Source organism: Rhea pennata, chromosome 5, assembly GCF_028389875.1.
Source record: "Rhea pennata isolate bPtePen1 chromosome 5, bPtePen1.pri, whole genome shotgun sequence".
Lineage (NCBI taxonomy): Eukaryota > Metazoa > Chordata > Aves > Rheiformes > Rheidae > Rhea > Rhea pennata.
In genome coordinates, this window is record NC_084667.1 from 45611894 (window position 1) to 45635162 (window position 23269).

At 48.1% G+C, this 23269-nt stretch overlaps 2 protein-coding genes and 1 long non-coding RNA gene across 3 annotated transcripts; 1 reads left to right on the forward strand and 2 right to left on the reverse strand.

The window, feature by feature from the left end:
• Window positions 1-5581: 5581 nt before the first annotated feature.
• Window positions 5582-7104, reverse strand: TMEM258 (transmembrane protein 258). The gene is made up of 4 exons (XM_062577274.1): window positions 7016-7104; window positions 6669-6778; window positions 6411-6558; window positions 5582-5714 (listed from the first exon to the last, which is right to left on the reverse strand). Exons 1-3 carry the CDS (start codon window positions 7016-7018, stop codon window positions 6432-6434), a joined length of 240 nt encoding a protein of 79 aa, XP_062433258.1. The 5' UTR covers window positions 7019-7104; the 3' UTR covers window positions 5582-5714; window positions 6411-6431.
• Window positions 7105-7147: 43 nt separating this feature from the next.
• Window positions 7148-8702, forward strand: FEN1 (flap structure-specific endonuclease 1). Its single transcript, XM_062576974.1, has 2 exons — window positions 7148-7226; window positions 7385-8702. Exon 2 carries the CDS (start codon window positions 7431-7433, stop codon window positions 8577-8579), a length of 1149 nt encoding a protein of 382 aa, XP_062432958.1. The 5' UTR covers window positions 7148-7226; window positions 7385-7430; the 3' UTR covers window positions 8580-8702.
• A 5141-nt stretch (window positions 8703-13843) lies between these two features.
• Window positions 13844-17800, reverse strand: LOC134141527 (uncharacterized). Its single transcript, XR_009958630.1, has 3 exons — window positions 17668-17800; window positions 16910-16995; window positions 13844-14281 (listed from the first exon to the last, which is right to left on the reverse strand). It is a non-coding gene; the product is annotated as an uncharacterized LOC134141527 (long non-coding RNA).
• Between the last annotated feature and the right edge of the window lie 5469 nt (window positions 17801-23269).

Genomic DNA, 23269 nt, shown 5'->3' on the forward strand with positions numbered 1-23269 from the left:
TGTGGTACCTTAGCTCTCTACAACACTGGAATTGCTCAACACTGGAGGCCTTTCCAAGATTGAAACACTAGTATTTCTTCTGGAAAGGAATGCTGTGCCTGGACATACTGGAAGTCATACACTGGAGATGCTGTTCCTTCTAGTTGGCCCAGGGCCATCCCTGGCAGCCCTATTCTGCAGATTCCTGGAGGCCCCAGGATCCATGAATTGCATGTTCTCTGCTGACAGCAAGAGAAAGGGCAAACATCACCACTGCAGCTTCTCTCCCTCTCCTCACTATACCCTAACCTCCATAGTATACAGGTCTGGATGGATAAACTGAAGACCTCACTAAGACTCTGCTAAAGCTGTGCCGTGGCCAAATTATGTGTTGGAAACACTTGTCATCAATGCATGGGAGAAAAATTACCCCAGAGTCATCTGCCTTAAGTGTTGTGGGAGCCCATTCTTTGTTTAGCAGCAGTGTGTGGCCTCTCTCAGTGGATGCGGAGCTGCTCAGCTGGCTGTAGAATCAACACAACCACTTCTGCCCAGATGTGCTAAGGGGAGATCACTAGCAAAGCCTGCTGCATCCTGCAGAGCAGGACTGGGGTTGTTCTGGACATGTGGGTTGGTTTCTCTGCACCACCTGGTGAATGCAGCTCTGCTGTCTGATGGATTGCTGCCAAGCAGTGAAGAAATATGGCTAATGTTCTCCCACCACAGAGTGAGAAATGGCAGGGACTGTGGGCCCTCACTCTCGCTGTTGTTCTCGAAAAAGTAGTTATGTTGAGTGTGTTTTGGGTATTTTTACTGTTACAAGTTCTTAACTTGCTAAACCACTGCATTTTTTTAAGCTGTATAAAAATGGGCCTTTTAATTCTATTACTCTTGAGCTATATGTGTCTCACATAGGAAACCAAAGGGGGCCTTTGCTAAGCTCTGTGTTAAAGCTTGACTGCTACAGTGGTGCTGGGATATGTCAGACTGACAGCTACTAGCATCCACATGTCCTTCTCTTCATCCCACTCCAGCACCTCTTAGTAAAGAAGGAAACATCTACACTCCTGGAGACTGAGCCACTACCAGGTTAATATTTTTTGAGACTCTTTTTTTAAGGAAACAGTAGCCTCCACTGGGGAAAGGAAAGGAAAGGGCAGTGAGAGGAAAAATGCCACTCTTCCTTCCTGAAGCAAACTCGAAAAGTGACTTAGCCAGAAAAAAAGAAAAAAAGAAAGAAAAAAGAAAGAAAGAAACTTGCACAGTCCTGTCACTAGATATAGGCAGCTCTAACCAGATTAGGTTTGGGCAACCACACCAGGGCCACAGCTGTGGTCTTCAGTGGAGAAAGCTGCAGCAATCCATTTACCAGCTGCAGGCTGTTTTTACCAGCACTGAGGAATGCATGGTTGACATGCCCCAGTGCCACCACGAGCTGGTTCTGCTGCACCAGAGAAACAAGCTGCAAATATGTCTTAGCCAGATACAGAGATCGTTCCTGTATGGATCTCCTGGGATCATTCTGCAGTCTGGGGAGCAGTTTTATCTCCCTTGTGTTTCCTGTCACTCATTTCAGAATTTCTGAGCCTGTCCTGACAAAGCAGTCCTGCAATTCTTGGTGTCATCACTAGGCACTTGCATCTCTGCTTCCAAAGGACTAGGCCATTTATTTGCAGGGTGGTCTCAAGGTCAGATCTTTCCTATTCTGTGCTTTTGGGCAGCAAATATTGTTAACACACTGTAGTTACTAAAATGCACTGTAGCTGGGAAGCAGCGTGAGCAGGGAATTCCTGGCAACCAAGCGAGTATGCAGCTAGAGGACAGCCTTCTGCCCAACTGTGGGGAGCTCAGAGGAAAAGCAAAAAGGCCTAGGACTTGGTAGTAACTAAGCACAAACAGATCAGCTCTATACTCATTAGGACTTTCTGTTCCTGCCTGCAACTTGTAAGGAAAGCCAGTGCAGCTCTCTGGAGAGGACACTCAGTGCTCTTCCAGTTCTTCCCTCCACCTGCCCTGAGCATTTTTGCTTGGCCTTAAACTGGGGAGTTAACTTTCTTGGCAGCTTTTATTCTCCACTTGGCAATCAGTGGCCCAGTGTGGCAGGTCCATATTCACATTCCAGGTTCATATTCAGGTGACTGAACATGTGCTCTTCTAGGTCTGCTCACCTGAGAGTTAGTGTTCTCAGGCTCAGCTGCTACTGTTTCTCCTCTGCTGAGCTGGATTCGCCTATGCTTTCATTTAGCAACAGAAGAGGTTAACTGGCAATGTCATGAACATCAGAGCTGAAACACTGCCTGCAATCACCACCACCCAACCGATCCCCTATGAAGTTTTCAAAGGTAATGGCTGAGGTGAGCTGAGATCTGCAAGTGCATCTTACCCTCCTGCAGGGGAAGCCATTCCTGGAGGGAAGGAATCAGTCATCAGAAATGAGTTAACATTCATGGCCCAATAGGAGATGGAGAGTCTCTCAGGTATCCCTGTGACACTTAGGCATGTAATTTACAAGGGGCCCTAGCAAACCAAGTGCCTAAAGGCTACAGGAACGTCTCTAGTGCCTTTTTCTGCTAGTAGGACTGTATGAGGGAACAGTGACTTCCCACATGTATGGTAATTGCTGAGTGCCTCAAAAGTGGTAGTCAGTCAAAGTAGTGAGACAAAGCAACACCTAAAATGCAAAGACCAGTCCTACTCACATACAACTATTTCAAGCAGAGTATTGAAAGAAGACTCAGAGATTCAGAATGCAGTTTTTAGTGTCTTATGTCACAAGAGTACCCTTTATCTTAAAGTTATGTCACAAATCACATGCCAGTAGTACCAGGCAGCAGGCAGCAATACCAGAGCAAGGCAGAAACTAGACCTTAATAGTTTTCTTTAATGCTGAAAGGATAGCAGGATGGCTTCTAAGTCCATGGAAACAACTGCTTGTAGAGACTACCTGACAAGCTGTTTCTGCCCTACTCACCTGTAACTAAAGATGTTCTCCTCATTCTCTTCCCAAATCGGTGACAAGAAAGAGTTAACCATCAGGCCTTTCCCTGTATGAGACAGAGAGAGCTCTGAGCCAGTATCTTCAGCCTTCCAGCTTAGGAAAAACCCTCTTTTTTGTCCCAGCTGAAAAGGAGAATCTTCATCTCTCTAGACATTCTTGGCAGGAAGGATGACAAGTGTGAAAATGAGGCCAGTTTCCAAAGTTTGGCTGTTCTGCAGTTTGTTTCAAAAGCAAATTCACAAACCTTCTGTCCTACTGTTAAAGCTTGAAGCCTGTAAATAGAGACTATGCCATCACTGCAAGAATTAAGAAAAAGTAAATCACTAATTTCTTTGGTTTAAATGTTGCTGTCACAGCTTTAATCAGTGTATATTGCCAGCAAGTTTGTAGAGTTGAATTCTTAGCAGGTATTATTGATTATTGGTTTTTATTTGTGGGGAACAAGTAATGTTTCCTTCCTTCCTTTCTCATTTATATTTATATTTTGCTGAATTTGTGTGCTGAGTCTCTGGATTCCCCACATTTTTGTTTGGCTTATTTAGACTTTGTTTTATGCTGGAGGTAAATATACCCATATAAATAAATATATAAATACTGCTTTGTATCCAAGGATGACTCCTTGCTGCATTCCTCCCTTGACCTGAAAAAAGTCCTTCAATTAAGTAGTTATAAACTGCTTCTCACAAAGCACCAAGACTGAACAACATTAGTGTCCGCTTGAGTTTCTATAACTGCCCAGGTGGGGTATATTCAAGGTCAAAAGTGGCTTGCTCACTGTTATGCAGCATGCTTCAGAACAGATATAAAAAGGAGCTATCATTGCTCATGCTTCAGAGAGCAAGGGCAGATCCAGAAGCATCTATGAACATCTGCACAGGGAAAGCTTTCTTCCAAAATAGAAAATTAGAGCTTTAACTCTGTAAGCTACCTGCTGAATGTCAGATTGTAAGAGCTGGAATACAAATACAAAAATACCTTTAAAATGTAGTTATGCTTGCCATAAATAAACCACTACTTAGCTGAAGACCACAGTCAGCTGCAAGGTTATCGTGTTCAGTACTTTCCAAGCATTCCTCTGAAACTCTGATTTCCCACAAGCATCATTTGTGACACTGCTGCACTCAGTAGACAGGTGTTACTCTTGCTTTGCATCTGAGGATCTACACCAACCTCCTACATGGTAACTCTAGTCAGAAGATGTTTTGCGAGTGCAGTTTTACTTAAGCCAAACTGTACATTCTCTGGGCCACTGCTGCTCTGCCATCATCTGCTACTGAGTCACCTCAGAAGCATGGAGCCTGGCTGAAGAGCAGGACCAGATGCTTCCATCAGCTTGATTTCTAGTGCAACAGTTCCCAGCTGCACACTACAAATGGTAAGTGAATCACTTCAGAGTGGTCCCTGTTCCCCTCAGCCTCTGCAAGGGGCAGTTAACATTGCTGCCCTAAACTGAGCTGCTAGCTCAGGATGGCTCAACACAGGGTGAGACAGGACACTGCTTGCCAGTAGGAGGGTAAGGAAGACAGATGGCAGTGAAGGTTGAGGGATATGAGCAGGCTTAGGAAAAAGAAGCAGGAAGCACTTGTTTTCTAGGACTCTTTTCTAGGACTGCACTAAGGCACAAGGTGGCACGAAAGTGCTTTCCAGGCATATACAGCAGTGGAAATCTATGATCAAAACCAAAGGAGTTGGAGCTGCACTTTAAAGTCCTTGGAATCAAGCTGCAGCTGATTAACATGTTCTTTTTATAACTTTGGTTTTGAACTTAACATTTTTTTTTTCTGTAATGCTAACCACAATACTATTTTGGGCCGAGATATGTATAGAGGTTTAAATATTTAAGACTTCAGAAGTGTAATTCTCAAGAGCAGAGTTCCTAGAAAGGAACACTGAATACCACAAGATGATCACACTTTGGAAGAAGTCAGCTTTGATTTAGGCTTCTCCTGCGCTGATGAAAAAGATTAAGTACTGCCACCTAGCAAAGACAAGCAGTCTTTTGGACAGAAGGCATCCTTTCTTTATTCCCCCCCTCCCCTTATATTACTGCAAAGGAATTACAAGTACTTTGTGCAGCACATTTCTGTTCCTGCCAGACCTGTGGTTCCCAGTCTTTCGGGGTCACAGGACAATGCTGATTTTCAAGACCTGTCAGAGTGATAATACCAGTGATAATAACACTGAAATCTATCATAGAAGAAAAAGCCTGCATGCAACAGCTAGTTTCATTGGTTAGTTGCAAGCCACTCACTACAGCCTATAAACTTCATTGCCAAAGAAAACTGTTGTCAAGTCGCTTAAGTTCAATGTCAGTGATGCTTGAGACATCACCAGTTAGTTTTACAGAATTAACTAATTTCTCCGGTGGAATGCCTGTTTAAATTCCAGTTAGGTGTTAAACAGCCTAGAAGGAAATCTGAACTATGCTTGATTCCTTACAACAGAGCTGCTTCTGCTGCTGGAAACATCCTATGAAATGGCCAGTTTACTATTGAGTGCCATACAGGGTCCATCCCAAGGCACATGGATCTTGTGCCAAGATCAAAGCAGTTTCGAAAAGCTAAGTCAAAAGAATCTAAAACACAGAGTAAGTACAAAAGCAAGTAGATCGCAGAATAAGTTTTATTTAGTTTTGGCTTGTTGTGCTGGCAGAAGTCACCTGACAGGAGCACAGTCCATATAGGCTTTGTTGTTGACATATAAAAGAAACATAAAGAGCTTCTGCGAGGCTTCCCACCTAGAATCAAGTAAGATATGAAGGCAGTCAGTCAGGAGGTCCCCAGAGCAGGACCTGTGACCAGACTTGCTGTTGCTAAAGCTGCAGCCTGTCAGAAGGGATACATGGTAGAGGTGAGTTCAGAGAAAGTTCCACATGCACCCTGAGGGGCAGATCCTATATCACATTTGTTCAAAAATGATACTGCTAGGTTCAAAGGACTCCTTGAGCAAAGGGCACTTAATGCCTCAAACTGGGATTAATCCCAATTCTGCATGTGTAATTCACGGAAAAGGGTGGCTGAGCACAAGAACACTCTTCAGCTATATTATCCAGTGGTCACTTTGTAGCTCAGGTATTGGCAGAAGTGCAGCCTATGCACTCCCTGTGCTGTGAAAAGTGGTGTGCAGTTCTGCATCTGCATAGATGTCCTGCTTCCAAGGTAACCACGCTTCTCAAACCAAAGGGCAGCCCTGTAGGGGCTGCAGCAGTACAGCTGGTGTAAGACACTACTGTTTGGTTGTTCTTACATTCTGAAATTTGTCCCTAAAGGAAGGTGGGTTTTATAACAACCTCTCCCAACTTGTTACAAAGTTACATTTTGAGAAAACCCACATATGCACAATTAGCATAAACAAGCCTCATTGAGCTTGCACCTATACAAGGTTTATCCTGCTGCTAAGCCCTTGTGCCCCACATGGGCTGCCCAAGCTGTACCTGAGATCCTTTGGTCAGGCCTCACACGTAGATACCGACCCACAACAGCAGGAACAGGACCCCAAAGCCCATGAACAGCGAGGCCACCAGGGAGATCAGCAGTTCCTTGTAGATGTCTCGTGTGTACTTGGTAGATGTCACCTCATAACTGAGAGCTGGGAGTTAAGGCAAACATGACCACCAGCAGTGTGAGGGCAGCTAGGGGCAGGAAGGCTCTGGTGGTTGCGTGGCACCTTCCCACCCCACCACAGTGGATACACGAAGAACCAGGCAGTGAAGAACATGCCAATGGCGAGGAGCACCACAGTAAGGTGTGGGAACACGGCCGGGTTCACCGGGCTGGTGTATCTGCTCATGGTTTCCAGCTCCTGTGGGGGTACCATGTGGCTCAGTGGCAGCACCTCTGGGGCTCACCAACAATGGTTCCTTCCTCCGCCCCCCCCCAGCTGCCCATGCCTCCTCCTCCTGGATCGACTGCTCCACTTACCATGCCCCTCTGCCGCGGCCGCGCTTCCCCCAAGACCGACTCACGCATCCCCTTCGCACACTATGCCCCTCGCTCATCATGGCCTCCCTCGCGGCCTCCCCCTGTGCCCTCCTCTCACCATAACCCTCTCCCCGCAACACTGCTCCCAGCAGCTCAAATACACGTTGCCGCCACTCCCGCTGTTTCTCTGCCCCCTCTCCCGCCGGAACCGGAAGGGTGCGGCACAGGGCATGCTGGGAGCCACTGGGGGAGGACCCTATCTTCTTTGGCGCGGCGGCTCTTAGAGCGTGGGGGTGGTAGCGGTTCTCGGTGGCGGAGCAACGTGGCAGGTAACGGCGGCCTGGGGCTAGCACTGTCCCCCCCCCCCCGCGTCTCCTTGTCTCCCTGAGGCGCTCCCGGGCCGGGCTGCCTCCCCTTTCAGCCTCCTCGGCCGGCGCAGGGGCTGTGGCCCTGCCCTCACCTTTCGGCTTCTCTTTCTGCCTGGCAGCTGTGAGGCCAGCCCTGGCTGCACGGGCCCTGCCTTGCTGTCCAAGATGGGAATTCATGGCCTGGCCAAGCTCATCGCTGACATGGCCCCTGCTGCCATTCGGGAGAATGACATCAAGGCTTACTTTGGCCGGAAGGTGGCTATTGACGCATCCATGAGCATCTATCAGTTCCTCATTGCTGTGCGGCAGGGAGCTGAGGCACTGCAGAATGAGGAAGGCGAGACCACCAGCCACCTGATGGGCATGTTCTACCGCACCATCCGCATGGTGGAGAATGGTATCAAGCCCATCTATGTCTTTGATGGTAAGCCACCTCTGCTGAAGTCGGGGGAGCTAGCAAAGCGAACAGAGCGCCGTGCTGAGGCAGAGAAACATTTGCAAGAAGCTCAAGAGGCTGGAGAGGAGAACAACATTGAGAAGTTCAGCAAAAGGCTGGTCAAGGTGACCAAGCAGCACACTGATGAATGCAAGAAGTTACTAATGCTGATGGGCATTCCGTATGTTGAGGCACCAGGAGAGGCTGAAGCCAGCTGTGCCACCTTGGTGAAAGCTGGCAAGGTCTATGCAGCTGCTACTGAAGATATGGATTGCTTGACCTTTGGCAGTCCGGTATTGATGCGACACCTTACTGCCAGCGAGGCTAAGAAGTTACCAGTCCAAGAGTTTCACCTGAATCGTATTCTGCAAGATCTAGAACTGACCTGGGAACAATTTGTTGACCTGTGTATCCTTCTGGGCTGTGACTACTGTGAGAGCATCCGTGGCATTGGACCTAAGCGTGCTGTTGAGCTCATCAAGCAACACAAAACTATCGAAAAGATTATTCAGCACATAGATACCAAGAAGTATCCTCTGCCTGAGAACTGGTTGCACAAAGAGGCCCAGAAGCTCTTTCTAGAACCTGATGTGGTAGATCCTGATGCTGTTGAACTGAAGTGGACTGAGCCAAATGAAGAAAAGCTCATCCAATTTATGTGTGGGGAGAAGCAGTTCAATGAAGAACGGATCCGCAATGGGATCAAAAGACTGAGTAAGAGCCGACAAGGCAGCACTCAAGGCCGACTGGATGACTTCTTTAAGGTGACTGGCTCTATCACATCAGCCAAGCGCAAAGAGCCAGAATCCAAGGGATCAACAAAGAAGAAAGCAAAGATCAACAATGCAGCAGCAGCAAAGTTCAAAAAGGGGAGATAATTAGGCTTCCCAGACCATTATGATTGTATTTTTATTTTTATTCTCAGAAAAGGATTTTCTTTACATAACCTTTTACTATAACTTGTCAAAGCAAGCGTGCTATTTTTTGCAGAATAAAATTTACATACAAATACAATGTTTCTCAGACTTTCCCAGAGAGGTAGCTTAAACTTTACTGTGGAAGGCTTTAGTTGCACAGCTGAAATAAAATACAAAAACAAAACAAAAAAAAACCCACACCAGTTACAGTGGTTAACAGATCAAGTGTGGCCCTGAGTGCCTGAATGTAGGAAACAAAGTTTTAATCCTGGCATTCATAGTGGCCTTCTGATAAGACACCAGTTTTCAAGATCTTGAACTTGTCTCACAGGGGAGTCTCATAGCATTGTTAAAATAATATTTGATTTAAGTCTGGGAACATTCAGAATGTTTTGTGAAATGTACTATAAACAAAAGAAGCAATTGCTGCGTGTTGCAGGCATACAGCTTCTTAAGTTGGACATCCTACTCGACTATGGCTGGAAAAGAGAGAAAGAGAGTATATGGAAGTATCTCTTCTTCTGTTTTGAATATTGCTTCTAAATTGTTCTAATCTGAATGCTGAAGTTCAGGGCAGGGATAGCTGTTGCTATGTTTGATCATTATTTTAACACTGTCTGATCATGTTTGATTTCTTACCTGCTGAGCCAGTCTAGGTATTCTGGTAATGTTTTTTCTGGGTCTACACAGAAAGCTTTAAGGACCTGTCTGGAGCCTGATCTGACATTATTTGAAGCAGCTGAAAAACATGAGAAGGAACACCAGAAGATTGAGAATAAGGTAGTATAGAAATAAGAGAACAATGTGGGGAGGATGTTACAGCCACAGTGAGGTTGGCAGGTAGAAGATGACTTCTGGACCTCCCTCTTTTCTCCATAATCTTCCTCTGTGGTACCAAACTCTCACTTTGGTTGTTACATGGAAGGCTGAATGAAAGGCTGTGGTTCTATTCAAAAGATATAATCGATCTGTAGACTTTCCTACATGTGTGTGCATGCACACGCACACATATAAAAAATACTAAGTCAAGGTGTGTTTATAAACATCAGGAAAGAGAAATTGGAGTTCACTGTTTTGATAGTTGAAACTTTTATTATGTTTCTGCCAGTATTACCACCCCTAAAAGTAGGCTTATTTGCAGATTGCCTGTAAGGAGCACTTTGAGAAGCTGAGCAGGCTTTGCAGTGCACCCCAAAGCCTACTGCATGCCTGTCAGGGGTGCTGTAGGGTTTTCTGTCATGCATGTTGGGGCATCCTGGGCCCCTCCAGGTGTCTTTTGAGGATACCCCATAGCATCCAGTCTCTGCCATTCCAGTGTTCTAGGGCCTCCCTAGCCCACTGGTACCTAGATTCACATTGACCCATCCAGCAGCACTAGGATTCCTGTCTAATTCCGAGCACCTTCAGCACCCCTTAGGACCTCTGTCCCCCTCCAAAACCCTGGGATCCCCTGCACTCCTGGGACACTCACTCTCAGCACCCCCAGGATTCCCAGTACTAAAAAGATCTTTGGGACCCCCAGCATTGCCCGCACTCCTAGGACTCCAGCACCCCCTAGAATTCTTGGGGCCCCAGCACCCCTAAAACCCACAGAACTCCCAGCTCTCCCAGGGTGTGGAGTACCCAGAGAGTAGGGGTGAGGGGGGGAGGTCTGGTGGGCTTTGAACAAGGGGTGGTGCTTAAAGGAGGGGGTTGTGAGATACCTGCACCAGCCACCAGCATAGCCAGAGCCTGTCCATGGCTTGGCCCTGACAAGGGGGCCCCCATCTCCTCCTTCAAACATCTGCCAGAGGAGCTCCTCTGAATCAGCCATGAGGCAACTGGTAGGAGTGTGGCCAGGGACTAAGCAGTCCTTTCAGGCGCAGACACACTCCTTTCACTCTCCCTGGCTGTAACATGTTAGAGAAACCCACTGTGTTGCACATCTTGGGGCTGGGGCCATTTTGTGCTGGTAGTGGATCTGGCCAACAGCTCTTCTGTGCAGAGGCAGAAACAGTCATCTGCACAGCAACCACACTGACCCCCTTTCTCACCATAAGCTCGGAGCAGCTGTTGCTGAGGCCTTCCCATCTTCCTTCCCTGTAGGAGGCTGCCTACATGTGAGAGCTTTCCATCCAGCTCTTCTGGCACAGGGTGGCGATTGTGGTGGCCTCCCAGAAAGAGCAGATGAGGCTCTACTGTTCATTTATGCACATGAGGAGATCGCAAGTGTGATGCACGTGTGTGGCCACATCGGTTGTGTGGGGCCAGGATCGTTTTTTCTGTTGGCCAGGTTTGCCCAGCAAGGCCCCAGCATTACCATCCCTAGGGGCTTCACAGCTGTCCTTGCAGGCATCTTAGGCCGGAGCCTTGGGGAGCTCTGTTCTGCTGCCCTGAGACAGTGGTTGCCCCATGTCTCTGCCCAGGATGTCAAAGCCTAATTCGCTCCCCACATGCAGCTTCCCATAACAGACTGGGGAAGGCTCTGAGCCTTGCTATGGTGTAGGGCAGGCAGCCTGGGCAGCAGTGGCATCTCCCGGTCTCTGCTGTTCTGCAGGCCTTTCAGAAAGCCCTTCTCAGTGCTGCTAAGCTCCTAAAGTGGCAGCAGCTCCTGCATCTGGTTGTGATAGTACAGACATGGCAGATTGGCAAGTGCCTGGTAAGGACAGCCCTAAAGCCCCCAACACCTGGCCCGCAGAAGGCCTGTCACCCTTGCCCCCTCACCCAATTTGTTGCTGTGGGCTCTGGAGCTGCACATGTGCTCCCCCTTCTCCAGCACACTGCCCTGGCAGGCTTTTCTCTAGGGCCATGTCCCCTCACTGCCCCCAGGATGTGGAAAGAGACCCTGGCTTAGCTGGGCCTTGTGAGGAGGAGGGCACCTCAGCCTATCTAGGGAGTGCTCTGCCCTCTGCTCCCTCCATACCTTAATACCACACAACACTCCTGGCTAGGGACTGTGAATGTCCTGGCATGAGGACATGAGGAGGCAGCCCTGACAGGAGGAACTGGCCAAGCTGGATGGAGAAGGTCTATACCAAGCCCTGGCCCTTATGCTCTGTGCAGCTGGTGAGGAACAGGAACACAGCAGATGAATACCAGCAGCAGAGCCTGCCCTACCTGAAGAGCCCAAAGGAGTCCTTGTGGGAGGTGGCTGTGAGGTTCCTCAGTGAGCCCTGCTTGGGTCTCTCTCTGTTCCAGGGCAGCTTGGCCCCAGTCCTGGCTGCTGCGCTGGCAGCAAGAATCGTCCTCAGGGCTGCTGGAGCCCTGCTTGCCTCATGCAGAGCCTGCTTAGCCAGGGGCAGCATGCCCACAGTGGGGTTTGTGATGGGCTGTGTGCACCTAGGGCTCGTCAGATGGCACATGAGTGACCAGCATGAGGATAAGCTGCAGGACATCTGCACGTGTGAGTGGGGGCAGCATGGTGTTAGCTCTGGCACAGAGGAGGGCATAGCCTGGGTAATGAGCTCCAATCTCCTGCCCTGCACTGAGAGAGGGTGGATATTTCCAGGGCATTTAGGGCATCTATGAACTGCATCTTTCTCCAGCTGACCCATTAGCCCTCCCTTCTGCCTGCTGGCAATGGGAAGGACAGGTTGGGCTTGGCCCTGTCCAGAGGGCATCCATGGGGTCTCCACAGACACAGAGGTTTCAACTCTTCTCTCTTCCTTTCTGAGCCCTTCAAATCATGGCGACACCAGCCCCTCCATCTGGTCTCTGACAGTTCAGACCATCCTAGTCCTGAGAGCTCCAGGGGAAAAGGCATCATCAGGATTCACCCTTTGAGTGCTATGGTACTGGTTCCAGAGAGTGTGGAACAGGTGGCACCCTTCTCCATGAGACAGCTATCTCTAAGCAGAGCAAGAGCAGCACTTCCTATGCCAGAGTACTCTGCCCACTGGGGCCCCAAAAAGCGCCAGAAAGCCTTGCTCATTCCCAGTTGCTCCCCCTGTGTGAGCAAGCAAGCAAGCAAGCATGTGGCAGGACATCCCCATGTTGCCTACTGCCCCACTGCTGCAGGCACTGCATCCTTACATGTGCCAAATAAAATGCTTGTCTGAACTCTCCTAAGCTTGTTTGAGCCTGATTGAGCCACAGTAGCATAAATGTGATGTTCTCCATTTCTTTGACAGCTTTTGCCTTTCAGTTAGACTCCAGAGTTGGAGTAGGCATTCAGGTCTTTGAGTTCCCCACTTACCACTGCAGAGGAAAACTTGTGTCATAGCTGGCTTGTAAGCAGCTTGTTTTAAGGCATATGTAAATAGCTCTGTCAGATTGTTTCTATGTTCTCTCATTTTTTGTAACCCATGATGGGATAATGACCATAATGTAAGGCAGTGGCTGACTGGTGACAAGGTGGTTGCCCTGCTCAGCTCGGGGAGCAGGAAGGATGCTGATTTTGGGGACACTTCCTCTGTCAGAGGGTTAAGGTTCCAGCTCCAAGCCTCATTTTCCCTACTCCCAACATATGCTTGCCTGTCTCAGGCCAGTGTGGAACTCCCACTCTCTGCATTGCACTGTGGGCACATGCAGCTTTTATGGTGTGGCTTCTTGCCCAAAGAACTCTTCCCCATCCTCTCTGGCAAAGCTGCTGAGTTGTGTTCATCTTGTGTTGCCGGCTACAGTACCAGGCAGTGAGCACTCAAAGGCACCATTCCCTGTCATTCTTCTCCTGACCCCACTTCCCTGACCTCTCCGCTGCCGCTCAGTTTGCAGCCAGCACATGCACAGTTCTTGGTAGCCAGTTTCCTGCTCTTCAGTTCAGTTGACAAGCAGTGCATGTGCGCTGCTTGGAAGCAGCAGCGTGTTGGCTCGCAGTGTTGATTCTTCTCAGCTGCGACAGGTGAGGGCCAGGGTTGCCTGGCCCCGAGGTCTCAGGTAGCCGATCATGCAAGGGCTTCCCTTAGGGTGGCTGCAGGGGCCGAAGCTGCATTGAGGTGGAGGTGCGGGGTGGGAAGGCAGAGCAGGGTCTGCTACGGTGTGGATTTGACTTTCCCTTTTCTGTGTTTCACCTTCAGGCCCCTGGTTCTTCCCCAGCACAGGCCAGGGCATGCGCTTGGTATTGTGGACACAACCTGGAAGCAGGTAGAATCCAGAGCAGGGTAGTGGCAGGACATTTCAGGGAGGATGGTGCTTGTTGTGGCAGACATGCCCGAGAGTGCTGTTTGGTCACAAGGAAGCTTAAAAATCACTGGACCAGACAGACTTAAGGTTATTTTGAGTAAGGCAAAATTAGTATAGTGCCAGGTTACTTGAGCATTGTAATTAGGGAAACAAAAAGAGGGATAAAAGTAAGACACAGCTGGGCACCCAGAGGCTTTTCCCACTCCCAGGCAGGGATTGTTGGTGTCAGCCAACCTGGGTACCAACAGATTCAAATCCACACCAATCCTCCCCAAGACTTGTTCACCCCATACATCTGCCCCAAAGCTATGGGGCTACCCAATCCATGTTGGTCCTACATGGCCTCTGACATCTCCCTGGGTACTCTATGCACCACGTGGAGGTTTGGATATCTCTAGCACTGGCACAGCAATCTGATGTCTTCTCCTCCTTTGAGATATTAGGTTCCTCACAGCTCTTCTGAGACATGGGGCCCTTGGTGAGTTCTGTGATGCATTTTCTGGTGTTCTCTACAAGTTCCTTGACAGATTCTCCTCCCTCTCTGTAGTCCGCTGTGGCACCTCCTGCAATACGACGGCCACATGCAACACTCAGCACTGGAATGGGACCCCCAGTCTTGTCCCCTGCTGAAATCCACCCCTTCCATCCACCCTGCAAACCCACTCCCCCATTGAGGGCCCAGCAGATGCCCCCTCCTTCCTCAACCTGCCCCAAATCACAGAATCATAGAATGGTTGAGCTTGGAAAGGACCTTTACAGATGATCTAGTCTGAAGTTTCTCTGCAGAGTTGCTTTCTGACAGGTCAGCCCCCAGCCTGTCCTGGTGCATGGGATTATTTCTCCCTAGGTGCGGGATTCTGCACTTGCCTTGTAGGGCTGCACTTGCAAGTTTATCTGTTTGTTATAGAAATGGAAGCAATGATAGCAAAGTCTGACAAAGAGAAAAGATGGATGAATCACTTTTTTGTGATTATCTATATATAATATATGTAAAAAAATATATCTAGTGGACTGGATGAAGCAAGGAAGCGAAAATACAGTTTAGCAGACCTTTAATACCAGCAGAAACTGCTACAGAAAGAGGTGCTCTAACCCGGGTAACTATCTCAGAGGGTTGTCATCAGTGGCGTGGAGTCTAGTTGGAGGCCTGTGGCTAGTGGCGTCCCCCAGGGCTCGGTCCTGGGTCCCATCCTGTTCAACTTCTTCATCAATGACCTGGATGAGGGGACGGAGTGCATCCTCAGCAAGTTTGCTGATGATACCAAGCTGGAAGGAATGGCTGACGCACCTGAGGGCTGTGCTGCCATTCAGAGAGATCTGGACAGGCTGGAGAGTTGGGTGGAGGGGAACCCCCTGAGGTTCAACAAGGGCAAGTGCAGAGTCCTGCACCTAGGGAAAAGTAACCGTAGGCACCAGTACAAGCTGGGGGCTGACCTGCTGGAGAGCAGCTCTGCACAGAAAGACCTGGGAATGCTGGTGGACGACAGATTGACCATGAGCCAGCAACGTGCCCTTGTGGCCAGGAAGGCCAATGGTATCCTGGGCTGCATTGGGAAGAGTGTTGCCAGCAGGTCGAGGGAGGTGATCCTGCCCCTCTACTCAGCCCTGGGGAGGCCTCATCTCGAGTAGTGCGCCCAGTTCTGGGCTCCCCAGTACAAGAGAGACATGGAGCTAGTGGAGAGAGTCCAGCATAGGGCTACGAGGATGATCAGAGGGCTGGAGCATCCACCCTCTGAGGAACAGCTGCAAGAGCTGTGCCTCTTCAGCCTGGGGAAGAGAAGACTGGGGGGGGGGGATCTTATCAATGTGTATAAGTATCTGAAGGGAGGGTGTCAAGGGGACAAGGACAAACTCTTTTCAGCTGCCCCGTGTGACAGGACAAGAGGCAACGGGCAGAAACTAAAGCACAGAATGTTGTGCCTGAATGTGAGGAGGAATTTCTTCACTGTGAGAGTGACGGTGCACTGGAACAGTTTGCCCAGAGAGGCTGTGGAGTCTCCTTCTCTGGAGATATTCAAAGCCTGCAACCGTGGATGCAACCCTGTCTAACATGCTCTAGGTGACCCTGCTTAGTGGGGAGGTTGGACTAGATGATCTCCAGAGGTCCCTTCCAACCTTACTGATTCTATGATTCTATGATAACAAATGTTTGATATTTCTGTCTCCCAGGACCATCACTGAGGACTAAGTAACCTATTCATACTCTGTGGATATTATTAACTGTATCTGACTTAGTTTTACTTTGGTTGTTTCTGTTTGGTGTTGTTATCTTATATGCATATATGAAAAGGGAAAGATATAATATTTACTTCTTAGGTTAATTCCCACTGCCTAGGTTGAACAGACCAGAAAAAATGTAAACAAGCTGAAGTAATAAAAACAAATGGATCCCACTGAAAGCTGTCTCCATCTCCCAGTAAGTGAAACTCCATTTCTCCTGGTGAGGAAGGATCACTATTAATAGTGATCATGTTAATAGATCACACACACATAATAGAAGGTCTGTTTGCATTACAAAAAGTATGCTACATACATATATGTATGTGTATGTGATTTTATCTATCTATGAAGTGTCATATTTTAAGAGCTACAATACACCAAATTATTTTCTTAGGTGAATGATAGTCAGGTGATAAGAGTTAATGAAGAGGAAGTGAGAGACAAAAGTATCTGAATTGTAAAATTAAGAGACCAATTTCAGGAAGGCTCAATTAGTGTAACCCCAGATAAATTACATGGGAATGATACTTGGGGAAACAGGAAGACAAATAGCTAGAAGAAAGGTTAAAGGTTTGTGGAGTTAAGACTCCTTGACAGTTCCAATTTAGAATAATTTTAAGAGGATTTAATTTCTTACCATATGTGTTACCATAGCTTTGCTGGTATCAACAGATCATGGTGGAAATTACTAGAAAGGAGTCAGGAATGGAGTTGAAAGAAGGAAGTAACATTGCTTTCATTAACTGAAAGAAGCAATTGTAAAATCTCCTGCCCTAAAATTCCGATACAAGGGAAGCATTTCCACATCTGCTGATTCTGTGGGAGCAGCACTGCTACAAACAGCAATAAGGGGAACATGATTGCCAGTAACATCAGCCTTGCATCCCCTTTGGGGCCAGAACAAAAATTCTCTGGCTATGAGAAAGACTGTTAGTAGCAATCTGGGCTGTAATTGTCTTCAAGACTTTTACCTTTGATAGCACCGTTGCAATCCAGTCAGCTCAATTCCCTCTAAAGCAGCTAATGTCAGGGAAATGAACAGGCAGTGGAGTATCATCTAAGTGGCACATTAGGCATTAATTAGGCACTGAGGGATTGGGAGATGGAGGATGGCAGAGGTGGCATGGGGCCATCTGGCTACCTGGTGGACAAAAGAGGTATTCCTGGTGATAGCACGCTGAATGGGCAGTGGCTCTTGGGCATCGAAGCGAATGTTCACCAGGGCAAAGGTGCAAAGCAAGTATGATGGCTGGACCAGAGCAGGACAGGGTCCAGGAAAACTGCACTAGGGCCAGGAGAGGGGCGGGGGCAGTAGCAACGAGGTGGTAGGTGGCCTGTGCCGAAGCGGGGTGGGGAGGAGGCAATGCAGCGCAGTGGTGAAATGCTGCTGGAGTGCTGGGGCAGGACTGGGGGGACTCATAGCGGTGTCGAAATAAGGCAGGATCTAGGAGAGCTCGGTGAATGAGGTTGGGGCTGCGACGAAATGGCAGGTGTGTGCAGGACCTCGGGGGATCTAGATAAGGGGGGGCATTTCAAAGGGGGAGGGGAGTTGTTCCAGGTTGAGCTAAGTGAGATGGAGATCGTGCCGAAGAGGGGAAGGCTGTTGTTTCTGGGGGACCTAGGTGAGGTGGAGGCCGTGTCGAAGTTGGGGAGATTCTCTGGGGAAAGCCTTGGGGCGCATCATGGTATGGGAGGTGCGCACCTCGGGGAGGGAGGTTCGTGGTCGTACCGGAGGCGCGGGGCGGTATCAGGCAGGTTGAGGGGGTAGGTAGGTAGCTCAGTGTTCAGCTGAACTTGGGCTGGCCGTGGGGTCCCGGGCCGGTGATGGGGACCGCAGGCCGCGCTCGGGGCTCTGCAGTGGCTTCCGGGTTCAGGGGGGGAGGGAGGGGGGACGGCTACACGTGATGGACGGCAATCGCATAGGGTTAAAACTGTGTGAGTGCTAAGTCCCGAGGCATGCCGGGAGGTGAAGTTTTTCGGCACTTATCTTCCGAGAGGCCATTTTAGTCTGCGAACCATAACTTCAGGGTATGCCGGGAGGTGTGGTCTTCCGGCACTGGGCTTCCGGTCGACAATGTTGCTCTGCCGGCATGCCGAGAAGTGTAGCCCGAGAGCTAGTTTGGTCTGCGTAGCATGCCGGGAGCTGTAGTCTTCCAGCGCTAAGCTTCCAGTCGAGCATTTTAGTCTGCAGACATACTAGGAGGAAGTCCACACTCGGTCTTCTGGGAGACCATGTTGTGCCTCTCAAGGTGTCGGGAGATGCACTTCTCTCTCAGCAGGGTTCCCAACCAGCTGATCATGTTGTGCTCTGTGGCACACCAAGAGCTGTAATTCTAGAAGCCTGTGTGTTCTTGGTTCTGCAGCAATGGCCTGCTGTGTCTATTCCTTACTGGACGTGCTGCTTGCAGGGGAGTGCCTGGAGGTCATTAGGGAAAGCAGAATTTCCCTGTTTTTCACTGGTATGGGGCAAGAAGTGTTTTCCATCTCTGGCAGGACTGGGCAGGTTGTCCCCAGGGGCTAGGGCTGTTCTTGTTGGCAATGGAGAGGGGGCAGGGAGAGTGTGAGTGGCTGTGCAGGCTCCTGGTAGTCATAACTTTGCCCAAGATTGGGGCCTGGTGGGCAGCAAATATAAGCAGTGGCAGTGCTGGGAGGGGACAGTGCAGAGCTGTCCTGTCATGGCAGCACAAGGGAAAGTGTTCAAAGAAATGTTACCCATGCTGTTTCTGTCCAGGTACCTTTAAGCAGCCAGAGAGCCTGGAACAGCTGTGGGTACCTCACAGCAGCCCCAGACACACCATGTCACTGCCTCCTGAGATCACTGCATTCAGGTACCTTTAACTATGTGGAAAGAGCCTGCAGGAGCCCTGCCCAAAGATACAGAGTCCCCAGTTGCCTCTAAGGAGCTGGAGCTGTACATATTTTCTTTACAAGACAGGATCTCTTTGATGCCTTGCAGCTTCTTCTGTTTTACCTGGTGTCCAGGTCCACTATGATCAGATTCATCTTCCTTGCTGTCCTCTGCTCTGAGCCGCTGGCTAGATCAAAATGGATGTGCAGCTAAGAACTAGGCAAGGGTGTCTCAGCTGTCTGCTATAGGACAAACAGAAGGGAGAATCAGAGGCAGGACATGAAAGTACATGTGAATGAGAAAAAATTGCTTTAGATGCTTTTGCATCTTAGCAGGGGCAACTGAGAGGACTGGAAATAACAGGAGAAAATGGTGATGAGGAAGGTGTATTGTGAGAGGCAGTATAGTGGAGAAGAGAGGAAAAATGGCCCCAATGATGGAATAAAAGCTGTTCTTAAGAGATACTTTCTTTTTGCCCTCCACATTATGAATCTACATGACTTCCTGAGAACTATTCTGAGCATGTGGTGTTGCAGGTCACAACTGCCTAGGCAGTAATCTCCAAGTTGTCTTGCAAGAGTACACAACAGCTGACAGCTGCCTGTGGAATGAAAGCAAAGGCCAAATTCTCTGAGCAGGAGGATTATGGCAGGTGAGTTAATGCCCCAGAACCTTTAGTTTTCTGCCTTGTCTGCCCAGGACTCACCCATTTATTCCCTATATCCCTCAGGACCTATACATTTATCTTTAGGCAAATGGCACTCTATTTGTTCTCTTGTTCCTTCAGAAGAGTTTGTTTCTTGCTAGTTCCTGCAGGATTACTCTGCCGTTTGGTGTCTGTGTGCCTTTGGTAGCATCAAGATTCCTATTTTTGTCCTCTTGTCCTTAAGTCCCTTCATTTTTCCCTGTAATCCCCTCAAAATGCCTCAATTTGCCATTGGTGCATGACAGAGCCTTCATTTTTTCCCTCTAGTCCTCTCAGGATGCCTCTGTTTGCCCTCTGAGCCCTTTAGGGCCCATCTCACTGCCTTGTAATCATATCAGAACTCCTCTGCTTGCCACATATTCCTGCACTCAGGATACCAAAATTTTCCTTAGGGGCACACCAGAACCCTATGCATCAATTTCACCCTTTCAGTGTGCTCTAGAACCCTCCTCTTCTATTAGTTACACTGCAGAATCCCCTGTGTCCTATCCCTATGACCGTTCTGTGTGCCCTCTGTGCTGTCAGGTCCCCTTTCCTTCCAGTCCCTTCAAGACTCCTTTCTTTGTTATACCTCAGAGCACTCCTTGTGTCCTTTAATCTGCTCAGAATCAATCCATGTGGCATGTAGTCTCAAAGCTACTGGCCTCGACTGTACTCCAGCACTCCTTTATATCCCCAAATCACCCCATAGCTCCTGCTTGGGAGTTCTCTGTTTCTCTCAGATCCCTTTCTGTCCTCTTTGCTTACCTCTTAGTTCAGTCCCTTCATTTCCTTTGTGTGGTTCATGCCCTCTCAATTACCCTCTACTCACTTCAGAACATCCTGTGTTCTCCTTTTGTGCTCTAGAGCTCTGTTTGCACCCTTGTTCCATCAGGACGCCATTTTGGCGTGCCCCACTGCCCCCTGTGTGCTGTCTGTTCCCATCAGGACGCCCACATTTGCCCTCTAATCTCCACAGAATGCCTCCTTTGGCCTTTGGGCTCCCTTACAACCCCTTCATGAGCTGTTGGTGTGCACCATAGACATCCTTCTGACATGCTATACTTGAACCCAATGTGTGCCCTCTAATCTGCTCAATATTTTGGGTTTTTTTCAGTCTAGTTAAATGAAAACTGCTCCCAAAGCCTTTATTTTACCTTAGAGGCCTTTGTTTGATGTCTAGTCCCTTTAGGACAGCTGCATTCCTCTCTAAAGCCCTGCACTGGCCTTCATTGTGCACCAGAAGTTCTCTTAGGCATATAGAGTCCTTAGGATCCCTCTAGAGCACTCAGAACCCTTCCTGAGGAGTTTGTAGTGCCCTGGAGCCCTCTTTTGGTCCAGCATCTCTCTTGGGTCCTATCTAATTCCCTCAGTACTTCATTGTGTAAGAGCCCTCTGTTGGCTTCCTAGCTGTCTAAGGACCGCTCTTGTTCCATCAGGACCCTTCCTAATGCCTTTGTTGTGCCCCATAGCTTCCCACATACACTTCTAGCCACTTTACAACTCCGTAGTCTACTCTAGATTCCTCTTTTGGCTAAAATTGTGGCCCAGAGCCCTCTTTTCACCCTCCAGCTCTCTTATGGCCTTTCTTTTCCTCTCGGTACCCTTTGGGAGGCCTTCAGTGTGCCTTGGAGACTTCTGTTGATTTTGTAGACCCTTTCAGTGCACTGTAGACTACTCTTTTTTTCCTTCCTTGTGCCCCAGTAATGTCTTCTGTCACTGTAGACACCTTAGGACCCTTCTTGTCCCCTGTGCAGCCCTCCTGAGGCCTTTGTTCTTCCTTGGAGTTTTTTGGGGAGTGAGGTTTTTTTTGGTCATGTAGACCCCTTAGGAAACCTCTGGAGTGTTCTGGACCTGTCTTCTGGTCTTCTGTGTGCTCCAGAGACCTCTGCTGACCTGAGAGCCCTCTTTGGGCCCCTCTAGTGCACTCTGCATTAATCATTAATCCTTCACTGTGCTCCATAGCCGTGTTTTTGCCTCCCAGCCTCCTTAGCACCCATGAAGTTCACTAAGTACCCCTTGAAAGGGAGGCCTTCTTTGTTGGCAAGAGCATTTTTTGGCCTTCTAATCTCCGCAGGACCTCTCCCATTCCCTTAGGATGCCTCTCTGATGCCTCTGCTGAACCAAAGGCTTTTTCTGACCTTCTATCCCCCATGAGAAAAAAAAAAATCCAGAACAGTGGTTACTGAGAATGTCATGCTGAGAAAAATCACTTGCAATCACTAAACCCCATGACTAATGATGGGCTCTACAGAAGCTTCTCTCTCATATCCATTACTCCACTCAGCCTCAAGTATCTCTACACTCAGCTTGAGTCTAAAGCACCAAACAAGGTTTGTCACTATATTTGAGTATTACTGTGCAAGGATACTCCCTGTGTTTTTCTCCAGTGAGTAGAGATAGGCATGAAAACAACTAGAGAAAAGAAGGTCTGAATATCTCCAGCCCTTTGACATCCTCAGTGAACATTTCTGCAGTTGCATTTACTTGTTTTTCACTTAAAACAGAAGATGACTTTGATCTCTACATTTAAATAAAGAAAAGGAGACATTCAAATGTTACCATACCTTCCTGTTCATCTATGTGTAATTGGATACTGAAGTGGTGCCATAATTAGGGTTGATTTTACTACATCACTGTGAATATACATACTCTGTGTGCGGAGGTGCATGCAAATCACTTTCTGCAGCTCTGTTAAAGACTCCAGTTAGCTACAAGCCCAACGCACAGCAAAGGGCTTTCGTTACAACCGAAACATTTCTGCAAGCTAGAAGCAATCCTATTTGGAAGTTCTGTATAAAGCTGAGCAGCCCATCTCACTGGTTAATCACTTGCTTGCATTGCTTTGTACATCGTCCTTAGTGGTTTCTTGCTCTAGCTCAAAAAAAGCCAAAGTGGCTGATAACACTGCCAACAGACAATCAGTGCTCACTGAGTATCAGTACAAACAATTTTCCTGGCTTCATGAAAAATATTAGATGCATTCACGATGTGAGTCATCTCATGTTACAACAGGAGTCTAAGATAGTGGAAAGGAATTTATTTCTCTCCATTGAGCACAAAGGGGCCTGCAAAACTAATTTGGACTTCTGCAGTGAAATTTCAGATGTGTAAAGCTAAGCAAGATGGTAGAATCTCTCGCTCACCATGCCTAGAAAATGTCTAGGAACTAGAGACTTGACCAAAGGAAATAATATTTACAAACAATTTTCCTAAAGGAAAGCACACACCTTGGTAAGAAAGCTGGATGCTGACAAGACTTGAAAAAGCTCCGTGCTCATCTCAGATGGAGCAGGAAGGAATCTCTGGGTCTCCTTGTGGTCAGATGTGTTTGTACAGCACTGTCAAAGGAACTGGTGGACTAGTCACATTGATGACTGCAACTGTGAAGTTTTTGTGAAGTGTCATCGGAACTCAGCCATGATGACAATATTAGGTATCTGCTCCAAACTTTCCAGAAATATCAACTTTGGTATCATTCATATTTATCTTTTGATGCACCCCAAAATAGAATGGGCTTTTTGCCATGTGTAAATGAAAAGTAAAGACCACAATCCAACTAATTGCAATAATCTTCTACGCTAGCTTTTCTATCCCTACTCCAGGTCAAAACAAACAATGTAAAGAGGAGCAACATTATTCACCCAGAATGTATTTTTTTCATTTTGGGTAAAATCAAACCCTTCCATATCAGATACTACAAGTGAAGAAATGAGCTAAAAAAATACAGGAACACTAAAAGAATTAGTGCTAACTTTAGTGCAAGACACATATGAGAAATGACTTGACAAAAACTGT